The sequence below is a fragment of the Prosopis cineraria genome, unplaced genomic scaffold, assembly GCF_029017545.1.
Source record: "Prosopis cineraria cultivar Desert tree isolate PC_DT_omini unplaced genomic scaffold, ASM2901754v1 PC4, whole genome shotgun sequence".
Lineage (NCBI taxonomy): Eukaryota > Viridiplantae > Streptophyta > Magnoliopsida > Fabales > Fabaceae > Prosopis > Prosopis cineraria.
The window spans coordinates 14,158,621-14,173,440 of NW_026555335.1; the positions used below are offsets into that span (position 1 = coordinate 14,158,621).

The 14,820-nt window shown below is 31.7% G+C and overlaps 1 protein-coding gene across 1 annotated transcript; it reads right to left on the bottom strand.

Moving 5' to 3' along the window:
- Window positions 1-2,027: 2,027 nt before the first annotated feature.
- Window positions 2,028-9,968, bottom strand: LOC129309053 (ubiquitin carboxyl-terminal hydrolase 23). The gene is made up of 11 exons (XM_054950397.1): window positions 9,480-9,968; window positions 7,463-7,577; window positions 7,130-7,240; window positions 6,273-6,445; window positions 5,811-6,137; window positions 5,176-5,301; window positions 4,148-4,783; window positions 3,939-4,049; window positions 3,241-3,862; window positions 3,062-3,152; window positions 2,028-2,556 (listed from the first exon to the last, which is right to left on the bottom strand). Exons 1-11 carry the CDS (start codon window positions 9,774-9,776, stop codon window positions 2,397-2,399), a joined length of 2,769 nt encoding a protein of 922 aa, XP_054806372.1. The 5' UTR covers window positions 9,777-9,968; the 3' UTR covers window positions 2,028-2,396.
- Window positions 9,969-14,820: the final 4,852 nt, after the last annotated feature.

A 14,820-nucleotide genomic window follows, 5' to 3' on the forward strand; every position in this document is an offset into this window, starting at 1 on the left:
CATCAAAAAATGCATGCGAAGAGCTTTGGTAGAGTTGGAAATAAGGGCCGCATTTGATAAGCCATCCGTTTAAGTGCATTTTTATAATAGTTCAAGTTTGAATAAATGACATTTTTTAAAAAAATCAGGCTTTGAAACCTAGCTCTAATAGACCTTAAAAGAATAGGATCAGACTTGGGGGTCCATTTTAGGCCCTTTTTTGTTTTATCTCTAAAAAATAAAATATTTTAATTTCTAAATTAAATTTAAACTTTAAAATACATATTTATATTTTAAAATTATAATTTTTATTATTTATTTTTAATTTTGGAATATTATAATTTGTATTTAAAAAATGAAATATTATAATTAAAATTTCTAATTTTTAAAAAATTTAAAAAAATAATAAAAACAAACTTATGGACCCAATCTTAAGCTTGAGCTTTAGAAATCAGTTATTTTTAAAAAAGTTGGACTTAAAGGCCTGAGCTCATAAAAACTGAGTTCATGTAATAAGCCAAGTCCACTTAAATCTCACCTCTAAACCCCGGCCTCTTGGAAATAATCCCGAGGCATAGGACACTACACAGGCTTAGAAGCCAAGAAAGAAGAAAATTATGTGATTGAGTTATGGTGTCCTGAACACTTCCTTGGAGGCCCAATGTATTGTTTTCACTTTTTTTCAACCCACTTGATTTTTTTTTTTGAATTGTATACAAATATCTTTTTATTAGAGACAATTTTCTATTAATCATCCATTCTTCTTCTTTTTTTTTATATGACTATTTGACTAAGTCAGAATCGAGCATTGTCAAATATAAATGAAAATAACTCAAAAATATTTTCTATATTCAAACTCAAAGCTCAAAATTTTGTACTTAAGCAACTATGGCCAATTCTTTTTTCAAAAGGCCAGGAAGGTGCTTTTAAATCCTTATTATGCTGTTTTTTAAAATCAGATTATGTTATTGCAGTTGAAATTAGGTGGTGTACAAAATCTCACTGAACCGAACCAAATCTGGTCTATCTTGGATGGTAATGTCAATTTTTTTGGGTCAGTTCAGTTATTTTTTTTTAGTTATTTTTGTCATTTTGATTTGAGTTAGTGTTTAAGCCGAAAAAACCTAAATAAATTCTCATTCTACTTCAAATCTATTTATTAATTTTTTTGAATCTTATCTTAATTTGTTAAATGAAATTATGTATACAGGTGGTTTTTTATTTTATGTAAACTATTGAGTATTGACAAATGTTTTCGTATTCTTTCTTTTTTTTTTTTCTTTTAAATGAAGTTCTAGGCACCAGGCTTCTAGCATCCATATTTGTTGGTTTGTATACAGCTAAACTTCAAATTTAATTAGATTTTTATTTTTGGCAAAGGAAAAAACCTGAGCAAGACGTTCCATACCCAAAAGCTCAATCATTTCAGTTCATTTTTTGACCCTGATAAATTGGTTTGTTCATTTGGTGGAAGTGTCCTGTTCAATTATTAGTGTCTTACAATTTACCATCTAAACAAATTAATATATGCTAACCTCTATTAAAAATTATCATTCCTTTACAAGAAAATAAAACTTAACCCACTGCACAATCAAATATCCAATAATGGTTCATGACTCTGAGAACACGAGAAAATTAGGATTATCATCATTTAAAAAAGAAAACTCAAATTTTACAATTATTAAATCAAGAGGGAAAACTAACTTGTAATTGTAAACCTACAAGCTGTGGGATAGAAAGACATGGAAATGACCATTACCATTCCACACGAAAATCATAAAATCAACAACCAACCAACTTCATCACGTGATAAAATCAGTAATATTTATATAAATTGCATGACATAATTTTGCTTCATTAACAAATAAAATGTGTTGCTTAAGAGCAACGATTAAACATTAGCAAAAGTACATAAAGGTACATCTATTGTCTATATTCATATAAAATTTGATAGTTTCACATTAATTATTATAAACCTAACACAACCACCCTCCTTTATCCACACTTAGAACTAACTACAAAACATAAGCAAAGTTAAAAGATGACGATGATGATGAAAATACGGATTATTGTCCTCAAGTACATAGCAAAATACATCTATCCAAATAATAAATGATACAAGGAACAGATTGACGTGTTAGAACATGATCGTGCATAGGTGAGAACTAAGGAACAAAATTTGTAAGCCACTCAAGGCAGCTAAATCAGAAGAAATACAAGGGTTTCGTTTCTCTTCAAGAACATCTCTGAAATGAGAAATGTCCTCCAAGACATATATATGGTAAAGCCTAATAGGGCAAAATAATGCAAGGAACTCAAAACTTTGAACTAGGAAAATGAGCAAGTGCTATTTTCCATTACAATTTCAGCTCGACAAATTACTAATTTCTACCACAAACAAACAATATCCAAAAGCATCATATCCTGAATGGGAGATTCCCTGACCTGCATCGGTCCAACTTCATCTTTTTAAGCTGAGATTTCTCAGAGGCAATTTCTTGGAAAAGGTTTGGCCCCCCAAAGCTGTGCTTAAACGGCCTTAACTTCTTTCTCTTCCCCCTATCATATTCTTCATCCCTAAATAATTTAAGACAACAGATTGCTTTGTAAGTAGTACACAAAATTACCAGCCAGTCACGTGCAGTTGCATTTAATAGTACAAAATTCAATGCTATGCACAGCAACTTATGCCAAAAAAAAAAGGGTATGGAAAAGCTATATGGCAATTTATTTTAATAAAAGTATTTTTCTATATTAATATACTGTATAATCAATATTAAATTGATAATCCAAAATTACTATTTATCCTTAAAAAAAAAATCTGATATTCTGATGCGTCCTGGAGACATTAAGCATGCGATGCCTTCCCACTTGAAAATTTTTCCACCAAAATATGGAGGAAAAAAAAAAAGATCTATGTCGGACATGTCACTGAAAACCACAAGGCAAAAAGGGGGGGGGGGAACTATCTGTATATATATGATTTACATGCACTATTTGAATATTTGGCTTCCCAGAGAGAATACCATTTGCCATGTCATCATTGCTTAATGATAAAAAGGAATTTTAAAATTAGACTTACCATTCATCCCCAACATATCCAATGCTCATGATCTCATTCTTCGGCTCAATGGACTGAAATGATGGCAATTCTTCATCATCCCAACGTGGAACTGCGCCAAAATAAAGAACAGTCACGTCAGATATTAAGAGGTATCAAGGCTTGAATCAGGAACCAGGAGAGAAGTAACAAGAACTCACCCTCTAGACCTTGGCTAAGCTTACTAATCATACTAAAATGCATTTGTTCTCTGTTACCATCTTGTAGCCTATTGGGCAATCTAGAATCACATTGGTTTGCAACTGTGCTATGCCCGGAGACCTTTTCTACAAGCTTGGCAGTAGCAAGCACAGCAGAGTCTTGATCAATCCTCTTTCTGAATTCTCCATTGGCAAATTTTCCCATCACTGGTTCACTAATAAAGTTCATTGACAGATGATTAGCAGCACGTTTATCAGATGTTCTGGTTCCAATACTCCCAACACTACTTGATGGCCCCACATCTGATGAGAAGATATGTTCATCCAGCTTTTCTTTACTTCGATTCTTTATATCAAAAGTCTGGTGTCTGATTTTTTTGTGTTTCTTTTTCTTCCGCAAACCTAAGTATGCCATCACAAGGAAGTTAGAGCCAACATGCAAACTTGAAACCTGGTACTTCAAAAGCTTCTTCCTTGACTTCTTGAAGCGCTTGTGGCCAAGGCCATCAATATCCATTGATCTTCCTGACTTATCAAGAATCATTGGTTGATTGCCAGCAACCTTTTCACACACTTGATTACCTGATTTGTCACATACTGAACCAGTTGCAGAACCTCCAACCTAAAAGGAAAAAGAAGAGGGTAAAGACACAGTCAACCAGGCCCAAAGTAAAGGCCATGTTAAGGGGAAAATATACCAGACAGCTGCTATTGCCTGGTTGAATTAGAGAAATTGTAGCAGTGCTCTTTGATGTATTCGTACTTGAACCTCCAACTGTAGCGACATCAACTTTCGTGACATCATTATTCTACATAAAGAGAGAATCACAGTTCAGTCACCAATATAATTTGAAGAGCACCAACTCTGCCCCAAACGTATATTAGCTTGTGAAATGAAATAATTTACCTTCCAAGAGGTTTCATCCGTAACAGGTTGAGAAGCAGCTTTTTCAGGGTCACTAACAGATGGTGCCAAGAAGAGAATGTCTTTCACATCCTCTTTGGAAACACCATTCTCTTTGCCCTTATTTATTGAGACAGCTGCTGAAGCAACTAAATTTTTCATATTATGAGGACAACTGTTGTTTACACGTTCACCTAATGGCAACAAGCCTTCTGGTTCTGGTTTAGCAACAGAGAGCACTTCAGATGACTGTTTTTGTGCCAATGGCTGAGAACACAGTTCGGATACAGATTGTTTATTTTGTATCAACTGATCTTTTAAAGAGCTATTTCTTTGCTGATTTGATGCTTCCTTTGATAAGGAACCCCTCAAAGAATCAATATTTAATGAACTTTTATGAGCTTCAGCAGTGGAAGATGTATTGCTGAGTAAATTTTCTGCTCGACCAGTTAGAACCAATTCTTTCTTCAAAGCTTGGTTTGAATTTACAGAAGCTTTACTTGCACTCACATTCACTTTCATATTCTCCTTCTGGGCCATGTCAACAGGCTTCTTTGGAACAATGTTTTTTCTATCCCGAACATAAAATAACATGTAAGCTTGCTGATTCAGAACTTCCCGCTCACTAACATGGCTCACCTGTGGTACCAAGTTACAGTGATGAGAAGCCCATAGAAGAACACAATTTAAACATCCTAGCATCTGCCCACATGTAAATATTCTTTCCAAGCACAGTCAACAAAAAGGAAGTTGAAAATGCATGCAGACCATCTTAAAGCCAATAATCCTCCAAAATTGTGCACATAGCAACCAATAAATATAAACATCATGCTCACAGGCTGCTATAATCAAGTACAATTGAAACATCAAAATGACAACTAATAGGTGCTATAGCTGTGAATGGAGTTTGAGGAAAACATGCATACTAAGTTCCCAATTCCAGGAAAAAATCTGGCTGCTTTTTCTTACTTCAACTTCATATTCATCTAAATCAGAGGCCAAGAATTCCATATAGAGATTGTTTTCCATACCCGATTGTCATCCAGGGTGTACCACATGTTATTTGCTGTGCGGACATAGCAGTAATAGTGGCCAGAATGAGTGCTGCTGCCAGAATGAACCAGCACCCCATAAAGAGAATACATTAAGTCTCCTTCCTGCCAAAGATTGTCAATAAATATGACTTAAACAAGATGACACGTTGTCAATACAGATAGGAGACAATCAAACAACATAGCTCAACATTTGACAATAAGCAAAACATCATTTGAGGATAGTTATTTGTGTAAAACACATTGTTACATGGTGTTAGTGTTGATTTACTGTTTTATGTAGTTTATTTGTTATCTGTGTGTTTTATGTGGTTTACATGTTATTTTCATGTATTCAGGAAAATGATCTTAGAAGAGGGTGGTTTCAGCAAATTTGGAAATTGAGAGAATGACTGCCTGTGTTTTGTGTCTGTAACCATTTCCCTGAAGCTTTATCCATTGTGGCGTGCAGAAATCATTTTTTAGTGAAGTGATATTGCGCTTTTGGGTCCTTCATACCTCATATAAGGGCTATATATCTAACATTTTATCTAATTGTAAGAAATTGGAAGAACAGCAAATAGCATGTGCAAAGAAAGTGTTGCAGCTTTTATCTAATGAAAAAAGTTACTCACATAGGAACCACTGACAAAAGGTTTCAAATCCAGTGCACAGCCAAACTGAACTCTTTTCTTAATCTTTTGTCCCGGATCATAAGCATAAAACCGCTTTAGATGAATGGTCAGAACATATGGTGCCTTATGAATAGTAAGCTGTTTGAGAGCTTTAACTTTCTGCTTGCATCGTTGGCACTGATACTGTCTTTCTCCTCCATCTAACCACTCAGCAGCTGTGAAATTTGAAAGTGCCTTCTGCAATGAATCTGCCTTGAATATTTCAAGACTTAAATCTAAGAATGGATCAAACTTGTTGGAGCAATTCAAACATTGATGACATTTGACCTGCAAAAGAAGCCAAAAACATGTTTGTCATTGAAAATGTGTCTGTTTTACGTAGACTCCCTGGTCATAGCCAAACAATAGTTATTGATCACAGGTTTCTCCAGAGAAACCCAACAGGAAGAAAACCAGAGATACCTGACTACGAAGGCGACCACCAAAGATCTTGTGAACCAAACTCCTTTCATAGGCACTAGGGGATTCACTTGGAACTCCAGAAGGCAGGCAGCATTTATGCATTGATTCAAGCAAGTTGACCATATACTCATGTGCATCCTCCTGCCTTGCATTTCGGAAATTCCGTGATATGCCTATCTCATTGTCAAGAAGTGCAAACTCTAATACAACTTAAGAGGAGATTATTATATAATCAAGAAACAATTACTGACATCAACCCAAGAAGGCTTCATAATGCCTCAGCTAACATAATCTAGTGCATAGAGTGTTGTTTCACAGATCAAGCCATCTTCAACAAAAGAGTAAATGAAATTTTCCTTCACACCAAAATCTAATCAACTGATATTATACCCCAAAAGAAATAGCAGAAGTAGAACACAACATGCTGTAACCAATGCACAAACTATATGATGAAATATATAGCTAATAGTTCCACGTCAATTGTAAGGAAGAATTTTTTTTTTTTTAAATCATAACCAAAATCAATTCCTAACAATTTGGGGGCCAATTGATATTTTGGCATCCCAATAAGAACAATCATTTGTGCCAAGATCCTCCATTATGCAAAAAGATTAAATTCTAAATTCACATTCAGGGCAGGAGTAAAAAATTAGTTTTCACAAATTCACATATGGCCTAATGAAATTAAATTCTAATTTCCATTGTGCTCTCTGTTTTCTCTAATTCATAAAAAAGAATCACAACAATTGAAGATGGGCAGTTTCAACTCTTATCAAATAACCAACATCAGAAGGAAATGGAAAATTAGTTTTCTCTAACCATCCATTCAAAAAGCATAGAATCAAACACAAGGATACAGCGCAGGTTCATAACCAGATCCTCTGGAGATAATATTCTCCCAGTTGATTGAAGTGCACGACTGACATGATTCTGTATTGCACACAAAGCACAAAATCCAGCAACATGACCTACAATGATTATAAAATGTAAGAAGAAATTAAATGAAATAATACCTTCCTTCACACACTCATACACATGCAAACTTCATTTGCAGCAGCTTAACAATTATGAAAACTTAATTAACAATGTTACCCCAGAGCAAGAGGGAAACATAAAGTACTTCATAAACAAAACCTGTACAAGGTACATGTCACAAAATAGAATAGAAAATGAAGCTGAGAGTAGCTCACAAGAACTTTTATGCTTTCCACTTTGCAGGTATGCAGCTAAAGGCTCTGTATATGTCAAACACTGCAATACTGAATTAAGGAAGCAAGTATTTCCCAAATTTCGCAAGCCAGCTCCCTGAAAATAACAAATACCAAGTTGTAATCAAACCCACAGACAACTTAAAACCATATCATGCCATGTCCTTACCCAGAATAAACAAATAAAGAGCTATGATAGTATCAAACAAAAGCATTTACAATTATGCTAGCATTGTGAAAGGTTTGAAGAGTGAGCCCCAAAAAATTAGTTGAACTGATAACATTTTAACGATTAAATCAAATATGCAGGATTAACACTGCATTTATGAAACATTGTCCAGAACCCATAAACAGAGTCATGATGAGCACATGAGAAGCTTCACTCAGGGAGAAGCTATCATCATCTGTCTGCCGTTGACAGGAGAAGAAGACTATGTTCCACTAATTCAAAAGCTAGAATACTGATTCCTATGACAATCAAGCAAGCAACACAACGGAACCTACAATAATTCAATGAACATACCAAAATGACAAATTTCACTATTGAAGAGCATTTTTTAACCCAACATTGACAAGCATTCACAAAAACGCAAGATGTGCCAACCATGGAAATATGAAATAAAACAAAATTGGAGTACTAGGTAACGAAGGTGGAAGATAGAGAGAGGGAGCAGAAACAGACAAGTTTCAGTTTTCACTCATAAGAAAGAGAAGATTAAGAGTATCTCTAATTGAAATTATAGAAATCAACTGGGAATAACATGGAGGTTGAGAAAGCAGTGTAATTGGGGAAGCCTCTCATTGAGAAGAAAAAGTAGACAATTGCTGGCTAAACCTCTGGGCTCTCTTTCTGCAAAGATTCTCTTCTTAAAGGGACATTATATATACACATATAAACAAAAAATATAGCTAAAAAAATTTCTGTGTGAATGGACAAATTTAAATCAATACTCAACACCAGTGGCTTTTCCGGTCAACCAAACAAACCATGTCCAGACAGTGGAACCAACTATTTCTTCTAATCCTATTTATAAGTCACTTCCAACATATTTCATTGGAACAAAGAAAACCTTAAATTTTATTAACTTTATCTTAAAATTTAATAAGTTTGTACCTTTATCTCTAATAAATATTTTTAAACCTCATTATTGATATTTTTATTCAAAACATTTAATAAGAGCAAAAATGTAAAGAAGAGCATTGAAAATTAGTAAATGCCCTATAAATAGGATCAAATTTTTTCTTCTCTCCCTGCCTTATAAATAAAATCAAAGGAGTATCATATAGTGTTCCATGAGGGCTGTATTGCAGGAATAGTCAGTCGTGATTACAATGTTATTTTATTGGTTTAGTTCCATATCAACCGGACCAAATGCCCAGCCGTTGGGCGTTGTTCTGTCATATCAATAAAGCTCAGCCTCCCAAAAGCAACAGCACCTATACTCAATCATGGAGGCAACTGCTGTGACTGGCATTGGATTCAGCCGCCAGTTGTTTTGCTATTGGTAGCATGTGATCCCTGTATGAGCTTTATCCCAGATTATTAACAATTATATTGTCGCATTGTCTGACGTGGTAATCATTATCATAATGTCAAGAAGAATACCAAGAAAACAGAAGGCATGAAAACAATTAAATAGCTTCCAGTTGTTTTGCCATGCTAATTGTAGGGATCGCAATCATAGTCCTTGGAACGGTAATCCTAATATCAAGAAGAACACATGAAAACAGAAGGCATGCCAACTATCCAAGTGTCTAAGACACATAAATTCAAGGGAATGCTATAATAACGAAGGTGGGAAATAGAGAGGAAACGGCAATGAGGGCATTTCAGCTTTCACCCTTAGAAAGGGTAAAATGAAGGGCATGTTTATATTAACAACTTTTATGCCAAATTATTAACCTTAACATTGTCACATTTTCAGCTGTGGCAATCAGGTTAATTGAAAAGAAACAAAGGAAAGCAGCCAAAGCAAATAAATTGCAGTGACGGACTCACAATCCTTCGAACGGTAATCCCAAAACTGAGCTCCGGATCCAAACCATAATCACAGAATTCGGAACCATCATGCTTTTTTCCACCCGGACCGGAACCAGGTCGCCGAGCTTCAGATGACGTGACGGGGTTTAAAGTTTCGAGCTTAAAATCACTCCCTCCGTCGCTAAATCCTTTGAAGGGCTTCTTCGCAGGAAGAAACTCGATTCTCCGGCTGAATAACACCGACCCATTAGAAGGATCCGAGCTAGAATCCAATGGATTCTTGGTTTCCGTATCAATCAACAGGCTCTCCGCCATTTTCACAGCAAAACCTTGAGATTTCCACGGAACCACCAATGTTAAAATATGAATATGAACATACGCGTAAGTGCGAGTTTGCTTGATGAATATTATAGGGTTGTTATTGGCGCAGCTTCGTGGGGGCGTGCTGCTACAGAGGCAGAGGGCTTCGGCTTCTGCGAAAGAGGGTTTCAGTTGGAAAGGACCAGTAATTAAACCCTACTCGTACACTCAGTATTCTTTTTCTTTTTATTTTTTCTTCTCCTCCTTCTTCTTCCACCTTTTTTTTTTTTTGGTTCTTTTGTTTTTTTTTTTAACTTCTTGCGCTGTGATATGGGCCTATATGTGCCTGAGGTTGATTATTGGGCCCCCAAAAGAGAATTAACACGCGCAATCATTGTACGACCTGCGTCCAAAATTGTTTCGATGGATGAAATAAAAGTGCAAATATTTTTTATGTAAAATAAAATAATGTCATAAATAAAATTTTTAAATATATATTTAAAATTATCAATTAGTTTGATCGAATTCTAATAAATTTGAAGAAAATATAAAAATTAGAATCAATGCGTAGCTTTGTTTTCAATGTCATTCTCTTTTCATTAAAGGAGTATTTTAATGCTGGCCAAAAAAAGGGGTATATTCATAAAATTTGATAAATTTCATTTGATTACAATCATAAAAATAATGTATTATTTAGTTAATTTTAAATTTTTTAATCCAGGTATCTCTATTATTTTCTTAAGCTATTTAACGTGATAATTTGTTAGAATAATAAAAAAAACATATTTTGACTATTTTATAAAATTTGAAGCAAACGCTGTGAAATTTCTCAAAATTCTATTTTCATTTAAAAAAATATTAGTAAGTTAGTGGCTTCTAAAAATAATCATATATAATATATGGGAGATGGGGTTTATAAAAACATAGAAATACAAAGAGATATTATAAAATTTTAAAATCGTTGAATAATACATATTAATTTTTATATAAAGAGATTTAACAGATACACAGTGACATCATAGAACTTAAAAGTGGCTAAATAATAATTCTTTTTTATTGTTGTAACCATATACAAAGTAAATTCTATTTTATAAAATCTCAACACGATAAAATACTTTTCATATAATCTCCAAATTTATTAAAATATTATTTTTTAAGTTTAAATAGGTAGATGCTTACTCATAAATCATAGGAACAATGACGTTTAGCATCTTCTTATAAGAATTAATTACAATATGAGCTTCTAAGTTTTATATCAGATATTATTATGTAAAAATACATATATATTATTATTAAAAGATAAACCTTAATTCAACTTTTAACAATATACTAGGATCAATCCACGACAATGATAAATGATAGTGGGGGCAATTGTCCCTACCACCAAAAAGAACAAAATATCTAGAAACGTTCTAAATAATTTTAGTTGCCCTTCTCAAAAGCTTTCAATTGCTCCACTTACTTCAAAGAATTTCATCAGTTATCCCCTCATAAAATTTTTCTTATCTTACTAAAAATTTTATTATTTAAAATTATACTCTTTATTTAAAAATATAAAATATTTTTAATTCAATCACACATCAATAAATTTATTAATTGTCTTTAAATTAATATAATTTTTATATTTACTATTATTTAATATGACATTTCATTTAAAAAGAAATGATTGAATGGTTTGTTTATTAAAAGTATTTTTTAAAAAAATCATTGAGTGCACATTAAAAAACTTAAAAATATTTATATTTTTAACATCTAATCTTAAAAAAATGCATTATATTTTTTAATTGAGAAATTTTGTGTGTGTGTGATAACTTTAAATAGCAATAGTTTTAAAATGAAAAGGTAATAATTTAAAAATAAATTGTTTATGAAAAATTTTATCACAAAAAATGTTCATATAAATAGAGTTTTTATGTTATTATAAATTATAATGTTATGTTTTATGCATTGTTTTTAATATTTAATTTTATAAACTTCTACCATTAATGTAATTTAATAGATATTTTAAATTATTTTTTATAAAATTATTAATATTTACTTGAAGTATAAATTATACTCCCATTAATTTATTTTTTTGGATCCGACAACAACATATACATAATTTTACTAAATAATATTCAACATAAAACTTTTGGGTGTTTATTATCATAAATTCCCATGAAATAACCTTAAATGTCATTCTCCCTAAATCACAATCCATGTGCATGTTTACAAATATCTCTCCATCATCGTCGTGAATTTCTTACATTGTTGAGTCTATTATGGAGTGCCCGTAGAGTGATGAAAAGGACGCGCACTGTATTTTTGTGGGCTGATCAAAATGGTTGGTTGTGAGATCATGGAGGCCATTTCCCACATCCTTTGAAGTTTGAATGGTCAAGTCTAAGTCCGCGTATCATGTGAACCTATGACTTAAATGTTGTCATGACTTCTACAGAAGCATTGGACGCCAATAGCATTGTGACTTAGTCATATTATGCTTACACTCTTTACCATCCTTGCCAAGGCCATGCTAATATATTTATTCACAATAATAATAAGAGGTCATGAACTCACTGACCACAAGGCACTTTGAAGATTGAGAGAACTAAGCCTATGCGTATTGAGTTTAAAATAATTGAATATATAAAAAAATGATATAATCAAGCCCTCTTCCAACACCCTAGGTAATCATTAAATATTTTTTTTTTTTGGCTAACTTCAATTATAATCTTAAAAAAAATAAGATTTTCAATTTTATCTTATTTTAATTTTATTTTATTAATAATAAAAAGAATTTGAATATTCTAACCAAATCCATTCAAGGTCAATTTTGACTCAAATTTCTTCGGGCTTGTTTAGAAGGATTAAGTAAGCTCAAATTAAAAAACAAAAATTCTAAACTTCCAAACTTGACTTAAGATTTTTCAAATTTATTTGGACTAATATATCAAACTTATTTCAAATTAGTGGCTCTAATGTGGAACACATTGTTTCACTTAAATTAAATTGCCCTGCTTATTTCAATAAGCCAGACTGGTGGATGTGAATGTGGTCTCATTCAGGTCGAGAAAATGTTGGGTGGAACAAAAATGTGAATGTCATCTCACAAGTTTTGACTTTTTGAAGATGATTTTAGTTTGTTCCTTGTACTAGAATTTAAAGCGCTCCCAAAAAAAAAAATTAAAGCATTAGACAAACTAAAAAATGTCTGATGCGATGCATAGGATTTAGTGAGGAGATGAGGAGATTTATTTTTTTAGGTCTTTAGACATTATGTAGGTATGTATATTTACGAAAAGTTTGGGCTTTAATAGAGTGTGACTTTGATGTTGTATTTAATGTAGATTTATTTATAATAGAGTCATTATACATTATAATTGTTCTATTAATAAATTTCGTCATTCTTTTCTAGAATAAGAGTAATGCAGTAGACCTTTGTAATTTTATTTTAACTTTTTTCAAAAACTATACCTTTGTATTTGTTGCAGCTTGCAGATGATTTCTAGAATAAGAACATATGCATTAAAACCTTAGTTTAAATGGTTTAATAAAACATAAGATGAAATAATTACAGGAGGAAAGAAGAAACGAAAATCATGTGTGTGAAACTCACAAAACAATAAATCTCATTCATGTGTCCCTTTTTTTTCTTAAATTTGAAGAAAACTTAATTTAAGAAATCTTGATTATTCTTACAAAGAATAAGAGAAAATCTTGGTTAATAAGTCATAATATTGAAATCATACAAATGCACAATCAATAATTGCATAAAATGTAATAATTTATGTGAAACCAATTTGAAATAAACCAATAAAACTTAGAATATAAAGTTGGAAGTGAGATCAAACATTCATCCAATGTATCTATATATTTTTACACAACATAGGATTGAGACAAGTGAAACATAAATCTAGATTTTACTTATTTGAAGAGCTTATAATCTATTGAGTTTTATTAAAAATACTATAGCACAGTTTTCCCCAATTTAAAACTTTCTCAATGATAGAGTTAGAAAACATTGACAAATTCTTACTTTCAAGGGATTTTATGGCCTATGAAGAAAAAAAATAGATATGATTTCACAACAAAACATTTATTATCTATTATTCATACAAATGTATGATAAGTTATTTTAATAACAATTTTATTTTTTTTACAATTTATTACTTATCTGCATATTATTTTTAAGAAATAATGATATTTAATAAAAATTTATATGTTATATAAATTTGTATACATTTAACAACATTTGAAACAAAGGGACCTCAAAAATAAACTAACATAGCTCACATATTTGAATATAACATATATATATATATATATATATATAACAAAGGAAACTCCTAATATTTGAAACAATTGGATTCAATGAAAATGAAATCCTTAAAAATTGAAGTTAAGAAAATACATAATCCACAAATAAGTAGGAATAAAACAATTACAAACTACAATTATTAAGTTACAAGCTGTAGTAAAAGGAAATGATGGAATTATTTGCTTGCACCAAGTATGTAAAATCATATATAAAATTTGCAACCTAATGGCAATTGCATGGAAAACAAAAAGTGAAAGAGGATAACAAAAGGGACTCAATATATCAAATGCGACCAATGCATAAAAAATAAATATAATTTAAGACAGTACAATTTAAAAGAGAAAACAATGATCATCTTTAAAAATATATTAAAATAAATAGCCATCTATATCTCATTATAAACCTACACAATGACAAAGTAAATGTAAAGAGATATTAGTGATTAAGATACAAATGGAAGTGGAAAAAAGTTAAAAATTATAATGCCAATTCTACTTAAACTGATTTTATGGTTGGTCCGATGCCTTTTCTTAAGGCACATAAAAAATATGCTTCTTGTATAAGTTAAAGTATATTTCCTTCACAAGTAAATCAATCTATAAAATAATATATCAAAAGAAAACATGATGATTTGTTGTGTGTAAATACACAGGAAATTTTTTAAATTATATTAAAATATAGTAAGAAAAATAGCAACTTCATTTCATTTTATAATACATTCATAATTGAAAGTATGGTAACAACAATAGTATGAATAAAACA